General features: G+C 33.1%; 2 protein-coding genes across 2 annotated transcripts in view; one reads left to right on the top strand and one right to left on the bottom strand.

The window, feature by feature from the left end:
• Positions 1 to 17,379, bottom strand: part of LOC148300191 (uncharacterized) — a 56,094-nt gene that overhangs the window by 28,140 nt on the left and 10,575 nt on the right. Inside the window, exon 6 of the mRNA XM_088275128.1 lies at positions 15,585 to 15,793. Within this exon, the coding sequence (XP_088131254.1) occupies positions 15,585 to 15,793 (209 nt within the window). The remainder of the gene's footprint in view (positions 1 to 15,584; positions 15,794 to 17,379) is intronic.
• Positions 1,762 to 10,540, top strand: LOC148300192 (cuticle protein 7-like). Its single transcript, XM_088275132.1, has 4 exons — positions 1,762 to 1,836; positions 5,989 to 6,129; positions 8,056 to 8,152; positions 9,280 to 10,540. Exons 1-4 carry the CDS (start codon positions 1,822 to 1,824, stop codon positions 9,480 to 9,482), a joined length of 456 nt encoding a protein of 151 aa, XP_088131258.1. The 5' UTR covers positions 1,762 to 1,821; the 3' UTR covers positions 9,483 to 10,540.

The raw sequence follows: 17,379 nt of genomic DNA, 5'->3' as shown, positions 1-17,379 counted from the left end.
TATAAAATATTGTCATTTATAATCATTATTATCAATTAATCATCTGGATGTCTGAAACGAATAAATTATAATTAGATCGCATATTTTATTCATGGGAATTTATTGTGTATTTTGAACAGCCTTCTGTGACGAATAGCGAACACCCACCGTAATACACAACTAACTCTCGACTGGCGGCAATAAAGACATCGGCGAGTGATGCGTCAGATGACTGGACCGTAAACTGTCGTTATTATGCACTTATGTTTTATGCATTGGGCTGTATTTTCACGGTGACATTACCCTGCGATTGCTACCGAATAGCAGAAAAGAGAAATAAACTTCAAGAATCTAATCGCCGCCCTCGCATTTAATAATACTCAAATCACATGGAAGTACACCAGATAAGGGAAAAACAACTGGAAAAGGTTTTTTAAATGCATTTTTTATATATTATACAAATTTGAAGTCCGATTGTAAAAAGTTTTTTACAACAACAAAAAATACAAACATACATTTCTTTTTTACACAAAGTCATTTAGCTTTTGCATCCATTTTCTGAAGTATCTGCAAAAACGTGCGAATACAAGCTACATACTCGTAACATCACAGAAAACGATATCAGTATCCACCAAATGTGAAAATCGTAAAGCCGTGAAAATCTAACAAGTCGAATAAATCAAATAACCGGTGTATTCTAATTTCATTAAAGCAATTAACAATTATATTTAACACAATGAAAATCATTCAAAAACTATCTTTTATCTGTCATATAATAGTTATCGCACAGGTTCGACATTTTCAGAGAGTAAAACGATATTTTTTTCTTTACAACATTTTGAGTGTGTCCAAATACTTGTTTACAAATCTGGATTATCTCCAATTATAGGAGTATTTTTCATATTATTTTTTTTGACATCTCATCAAAGATGAAGAATAATATGACATTTTTTTCTCCTAATACCGGTCAGGAATGGAATAAAGTTAAATTAATACTTAAGAATTATTTACGTACCTAAGAGTTATCAATTATTTACGTCTTTCGGAAGAACGAAAACATAAATTGCAATGAATCAATTGAAAGAAAAATTATTATAGTAACGAAACGGGATGCGTTTATAATAATTTGAAATACATGGAATACGGAGAGACAATAATTTACTAGAAAATTATGATATTAGAGGGTAGAAGACAAGGGGTAAAAATTGGCTTAATTTTTTTTTATATATGGAATAATTTTGAAGGTAAATTTCAACGGGGTTTGTGCATACGGATATAAAACCTTCATTTAAAGATAGAACGATACAAACGCTTGATCAAAGGATAATCAAAACGGGTTGTTTTAGATGGGAATTGCATTTACTATTTACCTTGCTTATTATGTACATGGTTTATAGATCATTTAGTGGATTTGTGTTTCTTCTAACTAATTAAATATGTTTTTATTTGAATCTTTGTTGGGAACGGGAGGGATAATATAGCGTGGGCCAATCAGGAACATCTCAGCATTTGCTCATTGCAATGCGACTCAATCAAAACGGTTCATTTTGCTCGGTGCGTTCCAGCATTGCAAGGGGTGGAATTGCTGGTACGATTTAGCATACACAATTCACAGTGGACAGCCTATATGATGACCGATGTATGAGAGAAGAGCCAGAAGCCGAGGGACGAGGGACGACCCTCGCATCGCACCCGCCGAAGTGCGACGAGCTCACTCGGAGAAAGGAAGCGCAGCGGTATATAAGGCGGGGGCGCCGGAGCTCCTCATCAGTCGGTGTCTAGCCAGTGGACAGTCAGTATTCTAACAGTTCGGTGATCTTCAGGAGCATACGCTACGATACAATGCAGCCCATCCGAGTGAGTGCGATACTACTTCCTATCATTGCGGAAAAGCCAACGTTATGTCGAACGAGGGGTGCTCAGAATGGCAGTGAATCATGTCCCGAAGCGTCATAATATTTATTTTAAAAAATGCAGTTTTATTAAGAATTGGCTTCGAAAATGCCTAGTGTATCCAGTACTGAGAAATCGGTTCTATTTTACGAAGTTAAAGATTTAATTAAAATAATTGGACAATCATTATAGAAATTTTCATACAACTACATATTTTTAATTGCCACACCAATTGTCAAAAAAACTATATAAACCTAAATTGTTTCTAGAGTGAAAATTTTCCTTTTATTTTTTTCGAAAACATTTCTACAAATAACATTATTATATTTGTAATGTTCCAACAGTAAATATAGGTATTGTCTTATACGTTATTCATAATATTTTTTTAATTATTCAAAGGTTCATCACATTTCATAGAATTTATTCATTACCATTTATAAAAAAAACATCACAAATTCTGTACTAAATACCGCCCTTATATCTTAGTTTCCTCTGGTATTTTGTTCATGCTCATGGTGACTTGGCAATATTTTTTTCCAAATTGTGTTGTTCATTCTGGATTTAATAATTTGAAAAACATAAAAAAAAACAAATGGTTACTTTACATTGATGAGTTTTCATCTCGTAATCGTAAATAATTAATTTATTATTCATCGTCAATACACATCATTATTTTTGGACAGTTTTTATAATGCATTTTTATTGACAAAGTGTAGGTAAAATTAGCGGTCTGGTTGTTATCAAGCAATATATTTCAACAGTATTGTTATCGTTAGTTTGTATCTTTTTAGAACTGTTTGGAAAGATGTAAGCAGATATTTCTTTCACAAATTGAACATAATAACGTTGTTGCAATTCGGGGATATAAAGAGTGAAGCACAGGAACTAGGGTAGAGAATAGGTAAGAAGTTGAGAGGTAGAGAGGGGATCGAGAAAAAGAATGATACGATGGAAATGTTTCAGAGGGTTTGTCTATTAGAGAGAGATTTTTCTCAATAACCACCGTAGTAGAAAAATTGCGAAAGAGAAGCTTTCGGGGAAGTTTGGTTGAGATTAACGTCTCAGAGATGGACAAGTTAAATTACTCATTGAATTCATTTTGAAATTATTATTGTAAGCGGTCATTTTTTGTAAGCCTTAAAACTAGGGAAATTCGTGAAAATGTAATACGATGCTATTGTGTTTTTACGGTTATTTTTAAACAGGATTCAAAATAATTATTTTTCGTTTTAAAAAATATATATAAAAAAGGAAAAATCAATGCATTTAAGCCCTGTTTTTAAACGAACGAACTTTTTTATAACGAAAGTTAACAAGACTTTTTTTACATGGAAAAGTTGCCAGTTATGACTAGTTATTTTGGTCTTCACAATTAGATTTCACACACTTTACATTCATTAAAAATTTCCAGAGTGTACAAAATAACACTTTTTTATATTCGTATGTTTATGGGAAAACAAAACACGTAAAATGATTGGTGCATTTCTTTACTTGCAAAAAATGTTTAAAAAAAAACAACGTGATTGAACTCGTAATGTTTATACAATCGAGTAAGTTCATGTTACAGTACAGAAATAGGTAATAGCGTGCCAGAATTGTAATACAGATGAAAGTGAATGATACATAACACGAAAAGGAAATCACTACTAATGTATGGAAGTCGTGCCAACTCGTGGAAGCGGAAAGTACACCCCACATGTGGACTATGGAAAATCTGCATTTTACGCGAACGCTTTGCATACGCATAACTATCGCGAGAAACCAATTAAACCACTACTGATATGTTATAATACTCAGCTTTATGCGAATTTAACGCACTTTTGTTTAACGACTGTAATCGTCTTACATAATGATTGTAATTCTCTGTGGAGAATCGATAAATCGTACAAATTGTCTTTAGAAATTTCCACATTTATATAGTTAACACGTATCACGTTCAAAGTGATAAAAAAATCATGTTTCGTTTAATGTTAAATGCTGTTTTTTAGACTTTATAATCGTTATGCAAAAATACAATCAATAATAACAGTATTGTTTCGGAAAATCATGTGGTGTCGAATACCCATGGGGTAAAGAGTTTAAGTGCTCCTTTTTACTTATTCTAAATTGTAGATCAGCATGCCAGAGTCCCGCTGGTCGCAGGCAGATGCGGTGCAAGTAAAAAAGGATTGATTTCTTAAGATTACAAATATTAAAGTTATAATGGATGTCAGATATTTTAAACTTAAAAATATATATATCATACTCCGCAGTCGATTATTTTTACGAATATTTTTTCGGCATGTTTTTTTTTAATAGAAGAGACTAGTATTAACCAATCGGCGAAAGCAGTGTGTTATTTGTTACTAAATTATAATGCACTTAATTCTGCTGCACGATATTTATCACACGATTTTGATATAACATGGCTAAGAAAACGATAAATTTATCTACATTCATTAGATAAGTGAATCGAATATTATTTCTTAATTTATCTATATTATTTTCCTTTAGAAAAAAATAAGCTTGAATATATTTTTTCTCGCATTTTTATTCAAAATATTCTCGAAAACATGTATTTTTCCCTATCATCCAAAAGACAACATCATGTTATCAACTTTATAAATTTCTCTATGTATTTCGATCGTCACATTTTGAAAAATATTTGTAACGGTTAAATGAGAGAAAAAAGGTCAAAATAAATTATACAATCAATTATTTAAGTGTTACCATATAAATCTATAAATAAATACAATAGCCATTAACAAATACAATGCCTTAGGCACCGGCAGTTTCAAATAGGAATAATAAAAATACTTAATAATTTAATTAACACAAGGTCTATTTAACAAATTGTCAACCTCAATAAAAATAACTAAGAATCATGATATTAAACTATATAAAAATGTGGAAAGAAATAAAAAACGAAATAAATTCTTTTTTGTTATAAAGATGATTGCAATGGCAACATACCAAATGTTGAGAAATTCCTTCAAATTTTATTGAGAAAACGATAAGAATTATGGTATTACACGATGTCTAAACAACGTTATGTACATGTTACATGTGTTTCTCTCAAGATCGGTAATTGCGTGTAATGTGTAGTCGGTAATTGGGCTGTCGGTCGGACAAATACCGAAAATAATGGGAGCTGCGATTTGCATCGCAGTAGAATAACGAGCACAGCTCTACACGCGGAAGTGAATTGCACATTACGGACTTATAGAGTGATGAAGTACCGATCATTCTCCGGCGGCCGTAAATCTCGATCGATCCGAGCCGCACGTTACCCAATAACAGATCTGATAGTAAATACCGTAAATGTGTGAGACTACAAAGTGTGTACAATGCAACGCGTGTTGCGCTGGACGCGGAATGGGCGATCCGAGCTCGGTGTTGTCACTACGGAAGAAAGCTTCGCGAATGTTTAATGGAGAGTGATATGATTGATCGGTGAGATGATAATTTCTCTAACGAAAGTCATACTGCAAAATAAACTCGACCGGATAACGTAATAGTAACATGTAGTTTTTATTATAACAATTAAAGTATTCTGGCTGCTATCCGCACCCAAGATCACCGTATCCAATCTCACGGGGTGTTACGATCGTGGTTTTATGAAAGATATATAATACATGCAGGGATTTTTTTAAACAAAAAAGTCCCGAACCTCACTGCATGTCAAGCTTTTTACTTCAAAATATTCAAATATCATTCATTACAATATCATATTTAATCATTTTGACGAATTTTATAAATAAAGATTGTAATTACGTAAACGCAAACATTATTTCGTCTAATTGAAAATTGAAAATTAAAAAAATTAACATATCCGTAAAAAAGGTGACAGAACGCCGTTCCACCGCGTTACATGGAAAAAAAGCCCAGAATATATGTATATCAATATCTTTCATCTCAATAGATTTATTCATCCATGTCGAGATATCAATGAAAATGTTGACATTTAAAAAAAATATGTTTAAATACCACGATTAAAAACGGCATTATTTTTAACTTTGATGCTATGGATTTGCCCACCATCGTGCGTCCCTTTGTCGTCATCCATTGATAATTTTCATAATAAACTATAATTTTCACATCATATCTGTTTCCAAATTGATAATTATCCTTCCTCAGAGTGCAGTCCTTTTCGCCTTGATGGTGGTGTCGGCCAAGGCCGGCTACGAGAGCTACGGCGGCGGCCAGGAGGGCTACTTGGGCGGCTACGGGGGCGGCCACGACGAGGGACACGAGGAGGAACACCAGGTGGACTACCATGTAAGTATCATTCTTTGACATCTCATCAAAGATGAAGAAGAATATTTAAGTCTGGGCATTTACGGGACTGACAACCGTCATAGGCTGGTTTAATTGATCACTTTACACACGTGTAACATTCGCCAATTCTACCCATTATTGACGACCACACTACTCAAATCCTTGGAAGTTCTATATATATGAACCAATGTTGAAACATTATTCTTGAATCACTAGAACTTCACTAGAGACATCTATTGGTGAGATGAAAAGAAGCTTTTTATTGAGCAGAAACTCTTTTATTAGTATGTGAGGTCTGAATCCTGGATTAATACTCCAGATTTTGTGAACAAGTATTTGGACACACTCAAAATGTTGTACCATGTAAGTAGGTACTTAACCCCGGAATACTAACCAAATGCAGAAGTCAATTTTGCAATTTTGTATTAATAAATTAGGTATTGCGTAAGCTCGACTTTTTGGAGATTTTTTCTATCTACAATCAGTCGGGAATGAGGTGTATCAAAATCAATTTCACAAAAGCTGACTCAATTTTTTTTCCGTAAACGAATAAAAGCAAAACAAAGCGTAGGAATCAAAGCTGTTTTTTTTTCTGTTCAAATTTATGTTTATTTCGTCAAACATAATGAAACGGGTTGCGTATTATTTTCCAAGTGCGAATCAATTTAAGATAATTTTAAATACGATAAAATGTTTATAAATCAATTCTGACGGGTGTAAATTTTTTATTGAAGTTTTACAACATATAAATATCTCGAGCACTAAAAAAAGAAAAAAACTCGAGATTTACATCTCGATAAAAAAAATAACGTAAGGTATAAATTATACAGTATCGAGAGAGATTTCGAATCGAGAGAAAACTGTAATACTATGTAATAAAAAGTCTCGCAAAAGCGGCGACTGTTTTCTTTTCACATGGAGAATATCTCACACATACTTGTGACGTCATATTTGAAGAATATAGAAACTTGTTGGAAACCGTACACCTGTGACATTGAAAGTGTAAATTACTGGAAATGGTTCATCGTTCGTCAGAATGACGAAAATTGGCTAAGCATAGTTCAGACGAAACGTCACATGGGGGTCACCAATGGGGAACCGCTATCGCCACGTTTAGATGTTTTTTACATTATTTTGACATCTTAACATAGATGAAGGAGAATATGGAAGTCTGGGCAATTTACAAGGCTTACGACCGTCATAGGCTGACTTAATTGATCACTTAACACGCGTGTAACATTCACCAGTTCTACCCGTGATTGACAACCACACTACTCTAATTGTCGAAACTTCTAGATACATTGATCAAACTCGGAACACAGTGTGAGTTCCTAGACACATCTATGTTAGGGTGAGGAAAGCTTTTATTGAACAGAAACTCTTTCATTTGTGTGTGAGGTCCGAATCCTGGTTTTTATTTACATACTTTATATTTAAACTCGGAACACAAACTTTATCAGTTTGAACTTGGTCAAAAATTATGTAAAAAATTACTCCTAATTGGAGATAATCCAGATTTGTCAACAAGTATTTGGATACACTCAAAATGTTGTAGATTATTACATGCATTAAAACGCACGTACTATGAAAAAGTAAAAAATATTCAGTAACAATTTAAAGAAAATGTTTTCTTGAATGTTTTCCGCAGATACTCTGTGGCACATTTTATAATATCTTTATAAAATTAATAAACTTTTTTTCACCACTTTTTTTTAAAAAAGTGGTGTAAAAAAGTTAGTTAACTTATAAAGTTATTTTATAAAGATAAAGAAAATGTAGCTTGTTATACCCAAGATTGGAGAGAGCCAAGGGAATGAAGTAGGTATTGCTAGACACATGCAGCATTCGCACTTTTCTGGTGTTGCGTGATGTTAGGTAGGAAAGCGTCACGGTACATATTATAATCATTGATGTGGTTGTTCTCAGGCCCACCCCAAGTACTCGTTCGACTACTCCGTGAAGGACCCCCATACCGGAGACCAGAAGGAGCACTGGGAGACCAGAGACGGTGACAAAGTCAAGGGTGAGTTATACAAAACAACCACTAACATCGGGGTTTTCTAATTCCAACATCTTTCTCTCCAATTTTCTAATAGGGAGTTGTGTCCTCGGGACTTTCATGTATGAAGAGTTAGTAAGAGCTGTTTTTTATTTTATTAATTTATTCCTTATTTGATTTTTTATCAGTGGGAACATAGACAATAGGGAGAAGGCTTTAATCGTTGTAATATTCTTCATTTTAGTTTTTTTCTAATTTATATTTATTATGATGCGGAATGCATCGAAACACGTATCACAATATATTTTAAGAAATAGTGGTATTTAACAAGTAAAATATAAATTCAAAATGTATAGATATTACCACTATGTGACTGCAGAATCAATTAATGAAAGTATTTTAAGTGTTTGCCAATAATATTCAGTGGTAATAATATGTATTCATAAATGACTATTCCATTAAACAATATTGTTAGTAAATTTGAAAGTTTCTTAAAAATGCATCAAATTTTGTGTAACTTCACATTTTTAATATTAACGGCAAGATAAAAGAAATAGACTTAACAAAAAAATGTAGAACCTTTAAACTTCATTATTATTGAGATTTTTGTTGTTGGGTGCTAGATGTCATTTTTTATATCGGGTTCATAGCTGGTAGCTTTTCATGGAATACAAGCAGAAGTACTTTCGTCTGTAAGTCTAAACTTTTTGTAATTTTTGTATAATATAATCTCTTTTATTTTTTCTCTTCACTCGCGTTCCATGCGAAATCGTCTCGCGTGCCATGGGTTTATTTAAACTTCATGTACAGAAAAGAAATAAGCACATTGGCGGGTTAATTTGTAAAAAAACAATATCTTCTAACCGACTAAAAACAGACTAGTGATATTGATCAAAACGTTTGATACCATATACTTATAGCTGTTTGCAATCAGAGTACTTGAACATTAAAAAAAACATGAATTACAAATTGATGATAATAAGGAAGGAAAAGGAAAAAGGGGTTATAATATAATAACCCTTTTTACTCCGAGGCATGAGAATAAGGGATACATTTATTCTGAACGGGCTATACCTAGCTGTCTAGAAGTCTGCTTTACAAATGTCTAAATTGACGCCAATCTAATGCTAATGTCGATTTAATCCGTTTAGGATCCTACTCGCTGGTGGAGTCCGACGGGACCAAGCGCGTGGTGGAGTACGAGGCCGACCACCACAACGGCTTCAACGCCGTCGTGCACAAGATCGGCACGCCCAAGGAGCAGCCGGCCCACCACGGCGGCGGCGGCGAGTACGCGCACGAGTACCAGAGCAACGACTTCGGCCAGGAGGCGGGGCACTACGGCCACTACTAGCCCACCACCCCCCTGAACCGCTTATTTTACCACATATTCACTCGATTTTATTCATTTTTCTAATTTTCACGTTATTTCCCCACACACATACCATACGCATAATGTAATATCTCGTTTTCAGATAATTACATGCAAGAATCAACAACACCTTTCACCACATACTATAAAAATTAGAGTTTGACGAATGTTATTTTATATGTAAAAAAAAATAATTATGATTCTACTGGTTGTATTTATAGTAACAGCCGTTTCGCCTTGCATACATAAAAATTAACCTAAATAGGTTTGTTTTCGATGTTTGACAATACTATTGCAAGGCGAAAAAATTGTCACAAAAATATAACAATTTAGCGGAATCTTAAATCGTTTTTTTATATATAAATTAATATTAATAGATTACGGAATTTTACTAAGTATTTAATGTCAATTCAATATATTTTTTGAATATTGAATTGAAAAATACCGTTGTATTGCTTCACGCTACTAGTTTCAAATTTGAGTCATCATTTTAAAGAAACACATATTATTTGAATGATTTAAGCTGATCTCGTTCTACAAGGAAAACATGACCTGAAAAACTCGACAAAAATAACGATGAAATAACAATCAGAATTCGCTTTTGACAGCTGATAAAAAGTCTTTAAATCACAAATTAATGTAAAATATATTCGAGCCGATTGCCATTGAGATTTTGGTAGTATAATTCAATCCGACACTGCTTTTTATGAGATTCTTTATTCCTTTTTTATGACGTTTTAATATGTTTATTGATTGTTACGTTTTTCTTTACAAAATTGCAACATTTAATAAATTAATAAGTATATGTATTTTTTCATCGATGGGACATTAACAAACCCACCTTTTTTCACAAGTTTAAAATGAATAGAAAACCAAATGTTTTTATTTTTTTATTTCTCGAATCGAAAGTACAGAGAAGTTCCGCCATTGCTGTAAAGTGGAGTATTATAAAAGTTATATATGTTTATAAGAATTATTGTTTTAGTATTTAAGTATTGTATTATTCGATCTCTGACCTTAAATATTTTTCTTATTTTATATAATAAATATATTTTTTTGAATTCTGCAAATTTTATTTACCCGCCTTCACCTTATAACATCACCTTTTTTCTTCTTCTTTTTCTTCAAACCCTTATCCGCACCCCAACGGTGCATAGGGCACTGCATCATATAAACGCAGTGTTATCTTGATCGTTAACACATGAAGGAAAGGTGATCAGCCCTCCGCTTCAAGTACCAGCCCAGGGTAATATTAAATAAATATTAGAATGAAATAATATATATATATATATATATATATATATATATATATATATATATATATATATATATATATATATATATATATATATATATATATATATATATATATACATATATATGTATATATATATATATAAATATATATATATATATATATATATATATATATATATATATATATATATATATATATATATATATATATATATATATATATATATATATATAAAACTAACTAACTAACTAACCATCACGCCGCTTCCCCGCAGGGGTAGGCAGAGAGAATAGAGCGCCACACCACTCTGTCCTTGCAAACATTCTTCGCCTCTTCCACGTTCATGCATCTCCTCATACATACCCGCCGATTGTTACGACTCCTAACCTGACCACTTTCAAGTATTTGGCATACCTGATCGTGCCATGTTTTTCTCGGTCTTCCTCTGCTTCTTTTCCCGCTAACATTCGCCTCATAAATTTGTTTTACCGTTCTTTCCTCACTCATTCGTTCTACATGTCCAAACCATCTCAACACACCTTTCTTAATTTTATCGATAATGCTTATCTCAGCTTTGCATTCCTTCCTTATTTCACTATTCGCACATCTATCATACATCGTTTTGTTACACATTCTTCTGAGAGATCGCATTTCGACTGCATTCAGTCCACTTTCATCCTTCTTTTGCCAACTCCATGTTTCACTTCCATACATTAGAGTTGGGACCAGGACTCCGTTGTGCACTGCCAGTTTAGCTTCCGCTGATAGGTTTTTATTTGCTATAACTGATTTCAGTGCACCATTAACTTTGTTCCCAGCATTCACTCTCCTTTCTATATCTTTATCAATCTTTCCATCCCTAGAAAACATACTACCCAAATACACGAAATCATCTACCTGTTCCAGAATCTCTCCATTTACCAATATTTCACATTAATTAAATTATATATATATATATATATATATATATATATATATATATATATATATATATATATATATATATATATATATATATATATATATATATATATATATATACAGAGCGAATAGAACGCCACACTACTCAGTCTTTGCAAACATTCTTCGCCTCTCCTCATATACACCCGACGATTATTTCCTGGACTGAAATTATATATTTATAATTAATTAAATTATTTTTTTTAGTTGACTGCAAATGACATTAGGTTTTGACAGCTGCGAAGTTTACCAGATGAAAATGAGTTAGTAGTAATAGCACCGTAATTTGTCGAGAAGTCCCAAATGACGGACACCGCAATAATTAGTTGTTTTCCATTCTCGTTGAATAAAGAGCGGTGTAATTCATCCGAACCAATAAACATTAATGACAGCTTAATTTATACAAATTTTCTCCTCGACGCAATACAAGAAATCATTTAATTACATTATATCTATGTAAGAAATCAAAACAATATCACCATAATACGAGTATACCGAACCGCTTGTGTTACGTGACCATGGTTTTCTTTTTATATACAGGGTGATCAGACAAAAACGTGTTTTAAACTATACAAATACAACTAATAATTATAGAATAAAATAACAACTATGTAAGTAGTTTTTTTTTCCATATGTTTTTTTTTTATTTGACCAGTAATCAGGTTTCGTCGTAACCGACATCATCAGACTAGTGTTGGTTACGAGGAAACCCGGCTGCTGGTGAAATAAAATTCATTTTATATTATGAAATGCGGTTCCATCAAGAAATGTCAGTACAAAACTTAAATCTAACTTATAATTATTTCATTAACATATCGCTACGATATATATATATATATATATATATATATATATATATATATATATATATATATATATATATATATATATATATATATATATATATATATATATATATATATATATATATATATATATATATATATATATATATATATATATATATATATATATATATATTTTAAATTCTTGGTCAAGTTTGAATGAATTTTGGATGAAATTAGGAACGTTTGAAAAAAAAAATTTTTAAAAACATCCGAGACTCGAATCGATTTTTGACCGATTTTTACTGTTTTACTTCAATATACTCGTATATAGTATTGGTAAGTTTTGTATTTTTTATTTTACATAGTTTTTTTATATAAAACATTTCACAGTGTCGCGTTTATTGTTAGATATTATTATTAAAATCCCATATTTAATTTTTTATATATCTTCATAGTGTAAATATTAATAATTTTGAATAAAAAACCATACATAGTTTGATATTAAAATTTGATTAGGGAAAAAAAGGATCTTAATTTTTATTCGTAAGCTTATGATATTTATGAGGAAAAGAAAAAGATAAAACATCATGTATATTTATTTCTTCTAACCCTTATCCGCACCCAATGGTGCATAGGGCACTACATCGTATTGACGCAGTGTTATCTTGATCGTTACATATATGAAGGCAAGGTGATCACTCCTGCGCTTCAGGGACCAGTTCAGGGTAATATTAAATAAATATTAGAGTGTAAAATCGATAGTATTTATTTTCGAGCCCGCGTCCTCCAGCGCGGTAGCTAAACACGCTAACTGTTACACGATATGTGTATTTATACTTAAAAAATATATTTTAAAAAGAAAACAATAAAAATGTGTACTAATTCATAAATTTGTTATTTTAATTTATAGTAATTATTGATAAATGGCTAAGCACACGTAACACAGCACAGCCTGTATTATATTATAATACGATTAGTTATTGATCCGTTACGCGACAGAAGGAAAGTAATTCGATGAGGCTAAACGTTCGATAGTCGGATGAACGCACCGACCACATCCCCGTGCGGCGTGTACGCGCCCGCCGCAACACGCTCACGCTAATCTGGTCTCTAGTGACACGCGCCAATCTGCATGTATTTATATCAAACCGGTAATTTACAACTATGTATCGCTTTAAATTTTAAAGTAGAAAAATTACATCGATACATTGTCACTTGAAAATATTAGATACCTGCATTCACATGGACGGTGCAAATTTTTCCCACGAGTCATGTGACAAAAGGTACAGAGATTTTGAAGCAGGTTTAATTTGTTAATACGTCTTTGTCAGGATGTTGGATTATTGGCTAATAAATTAATATGAAAAATCACAAGACTATCGTTAACATTATTATCGAAATCAACGAAAAACGTGCGTTCGAATACGTCATCAAATTTCCGTCATCGAACTTTTTATGACGTCATATGGTTTATTGTCTGCGGTTTATAGAGCTGTAATAGTAGTGTGGATTGTTTGTTTACCACTTCACTATCATTTGTGTTATACTAATATGAGAGGAGGGGGGGGGGAGGGTGGACCATAGACATCAACACATAGAGCCGACAATAATTCAGCAATGTTACCAATAATAAAATGACTCCATCGTTTCTGTGACGTCATTCATTGCCAACTTACGAAAATGACGTTTTTTTGAAGGCGAATTTTCTAAAAGAAAATGATTAATGAAAATATGAATTATATCGGCTGTTATAAACACAAAACGAGTCTAATACAATCCTTTATACGTAGAGTAAGTTAAATTAGATATTCCTCCCATCTGACAAAGATCCATTTTGATTAACAGTTAAAAAAAAGCTTTAAAAAGGCCTCATGTATTACGTTTTTGCAATTATTTTTAGCCTTTCAGGTTTTAAAAACAAAAGATGTAATGAGAAGTAATAAACGTTTTCACCTATTGATAATTGTAAATTAATCAATTTCTAGGCCAACATTTTAAGTGTGTCCAAATCCTTGTTTACAAATCTGGATTTTTTAAACTAAGGAATTATTTTTACATTTTGATATCTCAACACAGATGAAGAAGAATATGGAAGTCTCGGTATCTACAGGGCGTATGTATGACCTGTCCATAAGCTGGTTAAGTGATCACTTTACACACATGCAACATTCACCAATGATTGACAACCACAGTAGTCAATTTCTTCAAATTCATAGATCTATTGATCAATCTCGTGACACAGTACATATAAGTTCACAATAAGCATCTATGTGGTCACCAATCATGGGTAGAATTGGTGAATGTCGCATGAGTGTAAAGCGATCACTTAACCAGCCTATGACAGGTCATGAGCCCTTTAAATACCCTATTCATATTCTTCTTCATCTGTGTTGAGATGTCAAAATGTAATTTCTACATAGGTGCTCTAACGGTTTTTTTAAACATCTATAAAATGAACTTTATAAAATTAAACAACTTTGTTTTAACCACTTTTTTATTAATAGATTTATATTATCCACTGACACTTCGTGATGGAATTGCATTGTTAATTTATTATTAGATTAAAACCAATATTTTTAGCTTTTCCACTTTTTTATTTGACCAGCGACCGGGTTTCGTCATTACCGACATTCTGATGATGACCAGTCTGATGATGTCGGTAACGACGAAACCCGGTCGCTGGTCAAATAAAAAAGTGGAAAAGCTAAAAATATTGGTTTTAATCTAATAATAAATTAAACTTTTTTATTATTAGTACACTTTAACCTACCGGTTTCGACAAGAACCTTGCCATCATCGGTAGGTTAAAGTTTACTAATAATAAAGTGGTTAAAACAAAGTTGTTTAATTTTGTAAAGTTCATAAAATGTGACACAAAGTATCTGCGAAAAAACATTCAATAAAATCTATAAAATGTCCCAAAAGTATTATACTTATGCACTTTTTTTTTAAACGCATAATAAGTAGGTTAGTGGGTGCTTTAAACAACTATAGAATAACATTCAAAAAGTCCCTAGAAGGATTTTAAACATAGCACCCTTAAAGGTTATTTATGATCACTTGCGAAAAAAGTGTTACCTTTGCGCCAGGGCGAGCTTGAGGCGGTCGTTCTCGTACTTGAGCGGGTGCATGAGGTCCGCCCCCGCGCCGCCCTCCCCGCCGCCCTCCGAGGGCAGCGCCGCGCGCCCGCCGCCCGCGGCTCCGGCCGCCGGCCCCACGCCGCCGCCCGCCACGCCGCCCGCGCCCCCCCCGCCGCCGCGCTTCACGCTATGCACCGGCGACTCCGACTGCAACAGATGGCATCGTGTGAGACGAGCTTCTAGACAGGAGAAAACCTGACTTCCATTCCTTAACCGCCCTGCCTTTGGGTTATTATTCAAAAAGTAGTTAAAAAATCCTAGTGTTTTTATTTCATTCTCAATTACAATACAGGAGAAGCTGCTGCAAACGTTATACGGGGAAAACCTTAAGGTGGGGACTGACCGGAGCATTTCGTCGTAACGTAACTGTTTCTTCCAAATGGGTTTATTCGAAGGTTTATTATTTTATATTCCACCCAATTTCAATATTGATAACACAACTTGGCCTAGGCAACGAATGGACACTGTCTTATCTTTAAGAAATCTTTAAGAATATTGAAACTTATGTAATTTTGCATGTGCCATAAAAAATTGTGTATTTTTTTAATGATATTTTGATAATATAATATTAATGTATAAAAATTAAGATCATGTAAGGCATAAATGTATTTGAGAAGAACAAAGAGACACAGTTCATTAAGCTTTAAATGTTAACAATATTGTCCGCACCACATGCAACGCCTTTAAATTCGTATATAAGGGGTAGAGGACCAATATTGGGGTCCTCAGATGAGATTAATATTAAAACGTGTATACGTCGCGCTCGCTCCTTTTCTACTGGTGTCGCTTTGTTCTTCTCGCCCTAATAAGTGTTATAATTTTCGATATATTGGTGTCGCTTTGTTATTTTAATTTTGTATTATTGTCTTCATTTGCGCGTTTCCGTCATCCTCATCACAAGTGTTCCAGTACCGTTGGCAGTAACAGTTACATTCGCAGCGAGCATCCGACTTCGGATGAAGCCCTCGGCTCGCTGTACTGACTATACTAATGCTCGCATCGTAACGTGTTACATTATGAGGAAATGAGTCAGGTCAGTCCTCACCATTATGAATGTACGTTGTAGGGGTGTTAACTGTACTTATTTACTATGTAACAGATGTGGAGGCCCGCACCAAAATGTTACATTTCCATTATAAACGATTTTAAATAATCAAGAATTCTAGCAAAATATACAAAACATGTGTTCGACCAATAGCCACTTACAGGATTGAGGCAAGAGCAGATACTTCCAGAACAAAATCTCGACATTGAACCTCCGAGATGAAGACTCTCCGATCCATAACCGGAAACACATTGCGAGACCGAGTAAGAAATACCGACATCCGGAGCATGTGTCAAAAATATACTTTGGTGACTTATTTTGAAATGCGGACAATAACTAACTTACGTTTTTAATTATAATATATAAAACATGTTCGCTTCGAATATTTTGTTCAAATTGACACATATGATGTTCTACCAGGAAAGCTGAAGACAAAACGAAAATGTCTGCATATATAATTAAGTACATATAGAAAAATTTCATTGCGACAAAGAAACATACCGTCAAAATCTGAAAAAAATACCACGTTATTATGTATTTAAAGGATATTTGATATAAAGAAAATAAACATAGCATTCGGGAAATCATGACACAGCGGAACTAAATTATTTCATTACAAAACAATAAAGGAGTAATCAATTATCAAGTTTTTGGGTAAAAGGTGAATCCTGGATTTATATATGTCGAC

Source organism: Brachycentrus maculatus, unplaced genomic scaffold (assembly GCF_059751285.1).
Source record: "Brachycentrus maculatus isolate JH-2025_06_01 unplaced genomic scaffold, ASM5975128v1 h1tg000797l, whole genome shotgun sequence".
In the NCBI taxonomy this organism is placed as follows: domain Eukaryota; kingdom Metazoa; phylum Arthropoda; class Insecta; order Trichoptera; family Brachycentridae; genus Brachycentrus; species Brachycentrus maculatus.
Note: the sequence above shows the minus strand (reverse complement) of the source record. Positions and strands in the feature narration are given on the sequence as shown.

Excerpts from the sequence above, each read along its gene's own strand:
- LOC148300192 (XM_088275132.1), top strand. Across the intron at positions 6,130-8,055 it reads AACACCAGGTGGACTACCAT|GCCCACCCCAAGTACTCGTT; the intron begins GTAAGTATCATT and ends GGTTGTTCTCAG. Across the intron at positions 8,153-9,279 it reads AGACGGTGACAAAGTCAAGG|GATCCTACTCGCTGGTGGAG; the intron begins GTGAGTTATACA and ends TAATCCGTTTAG.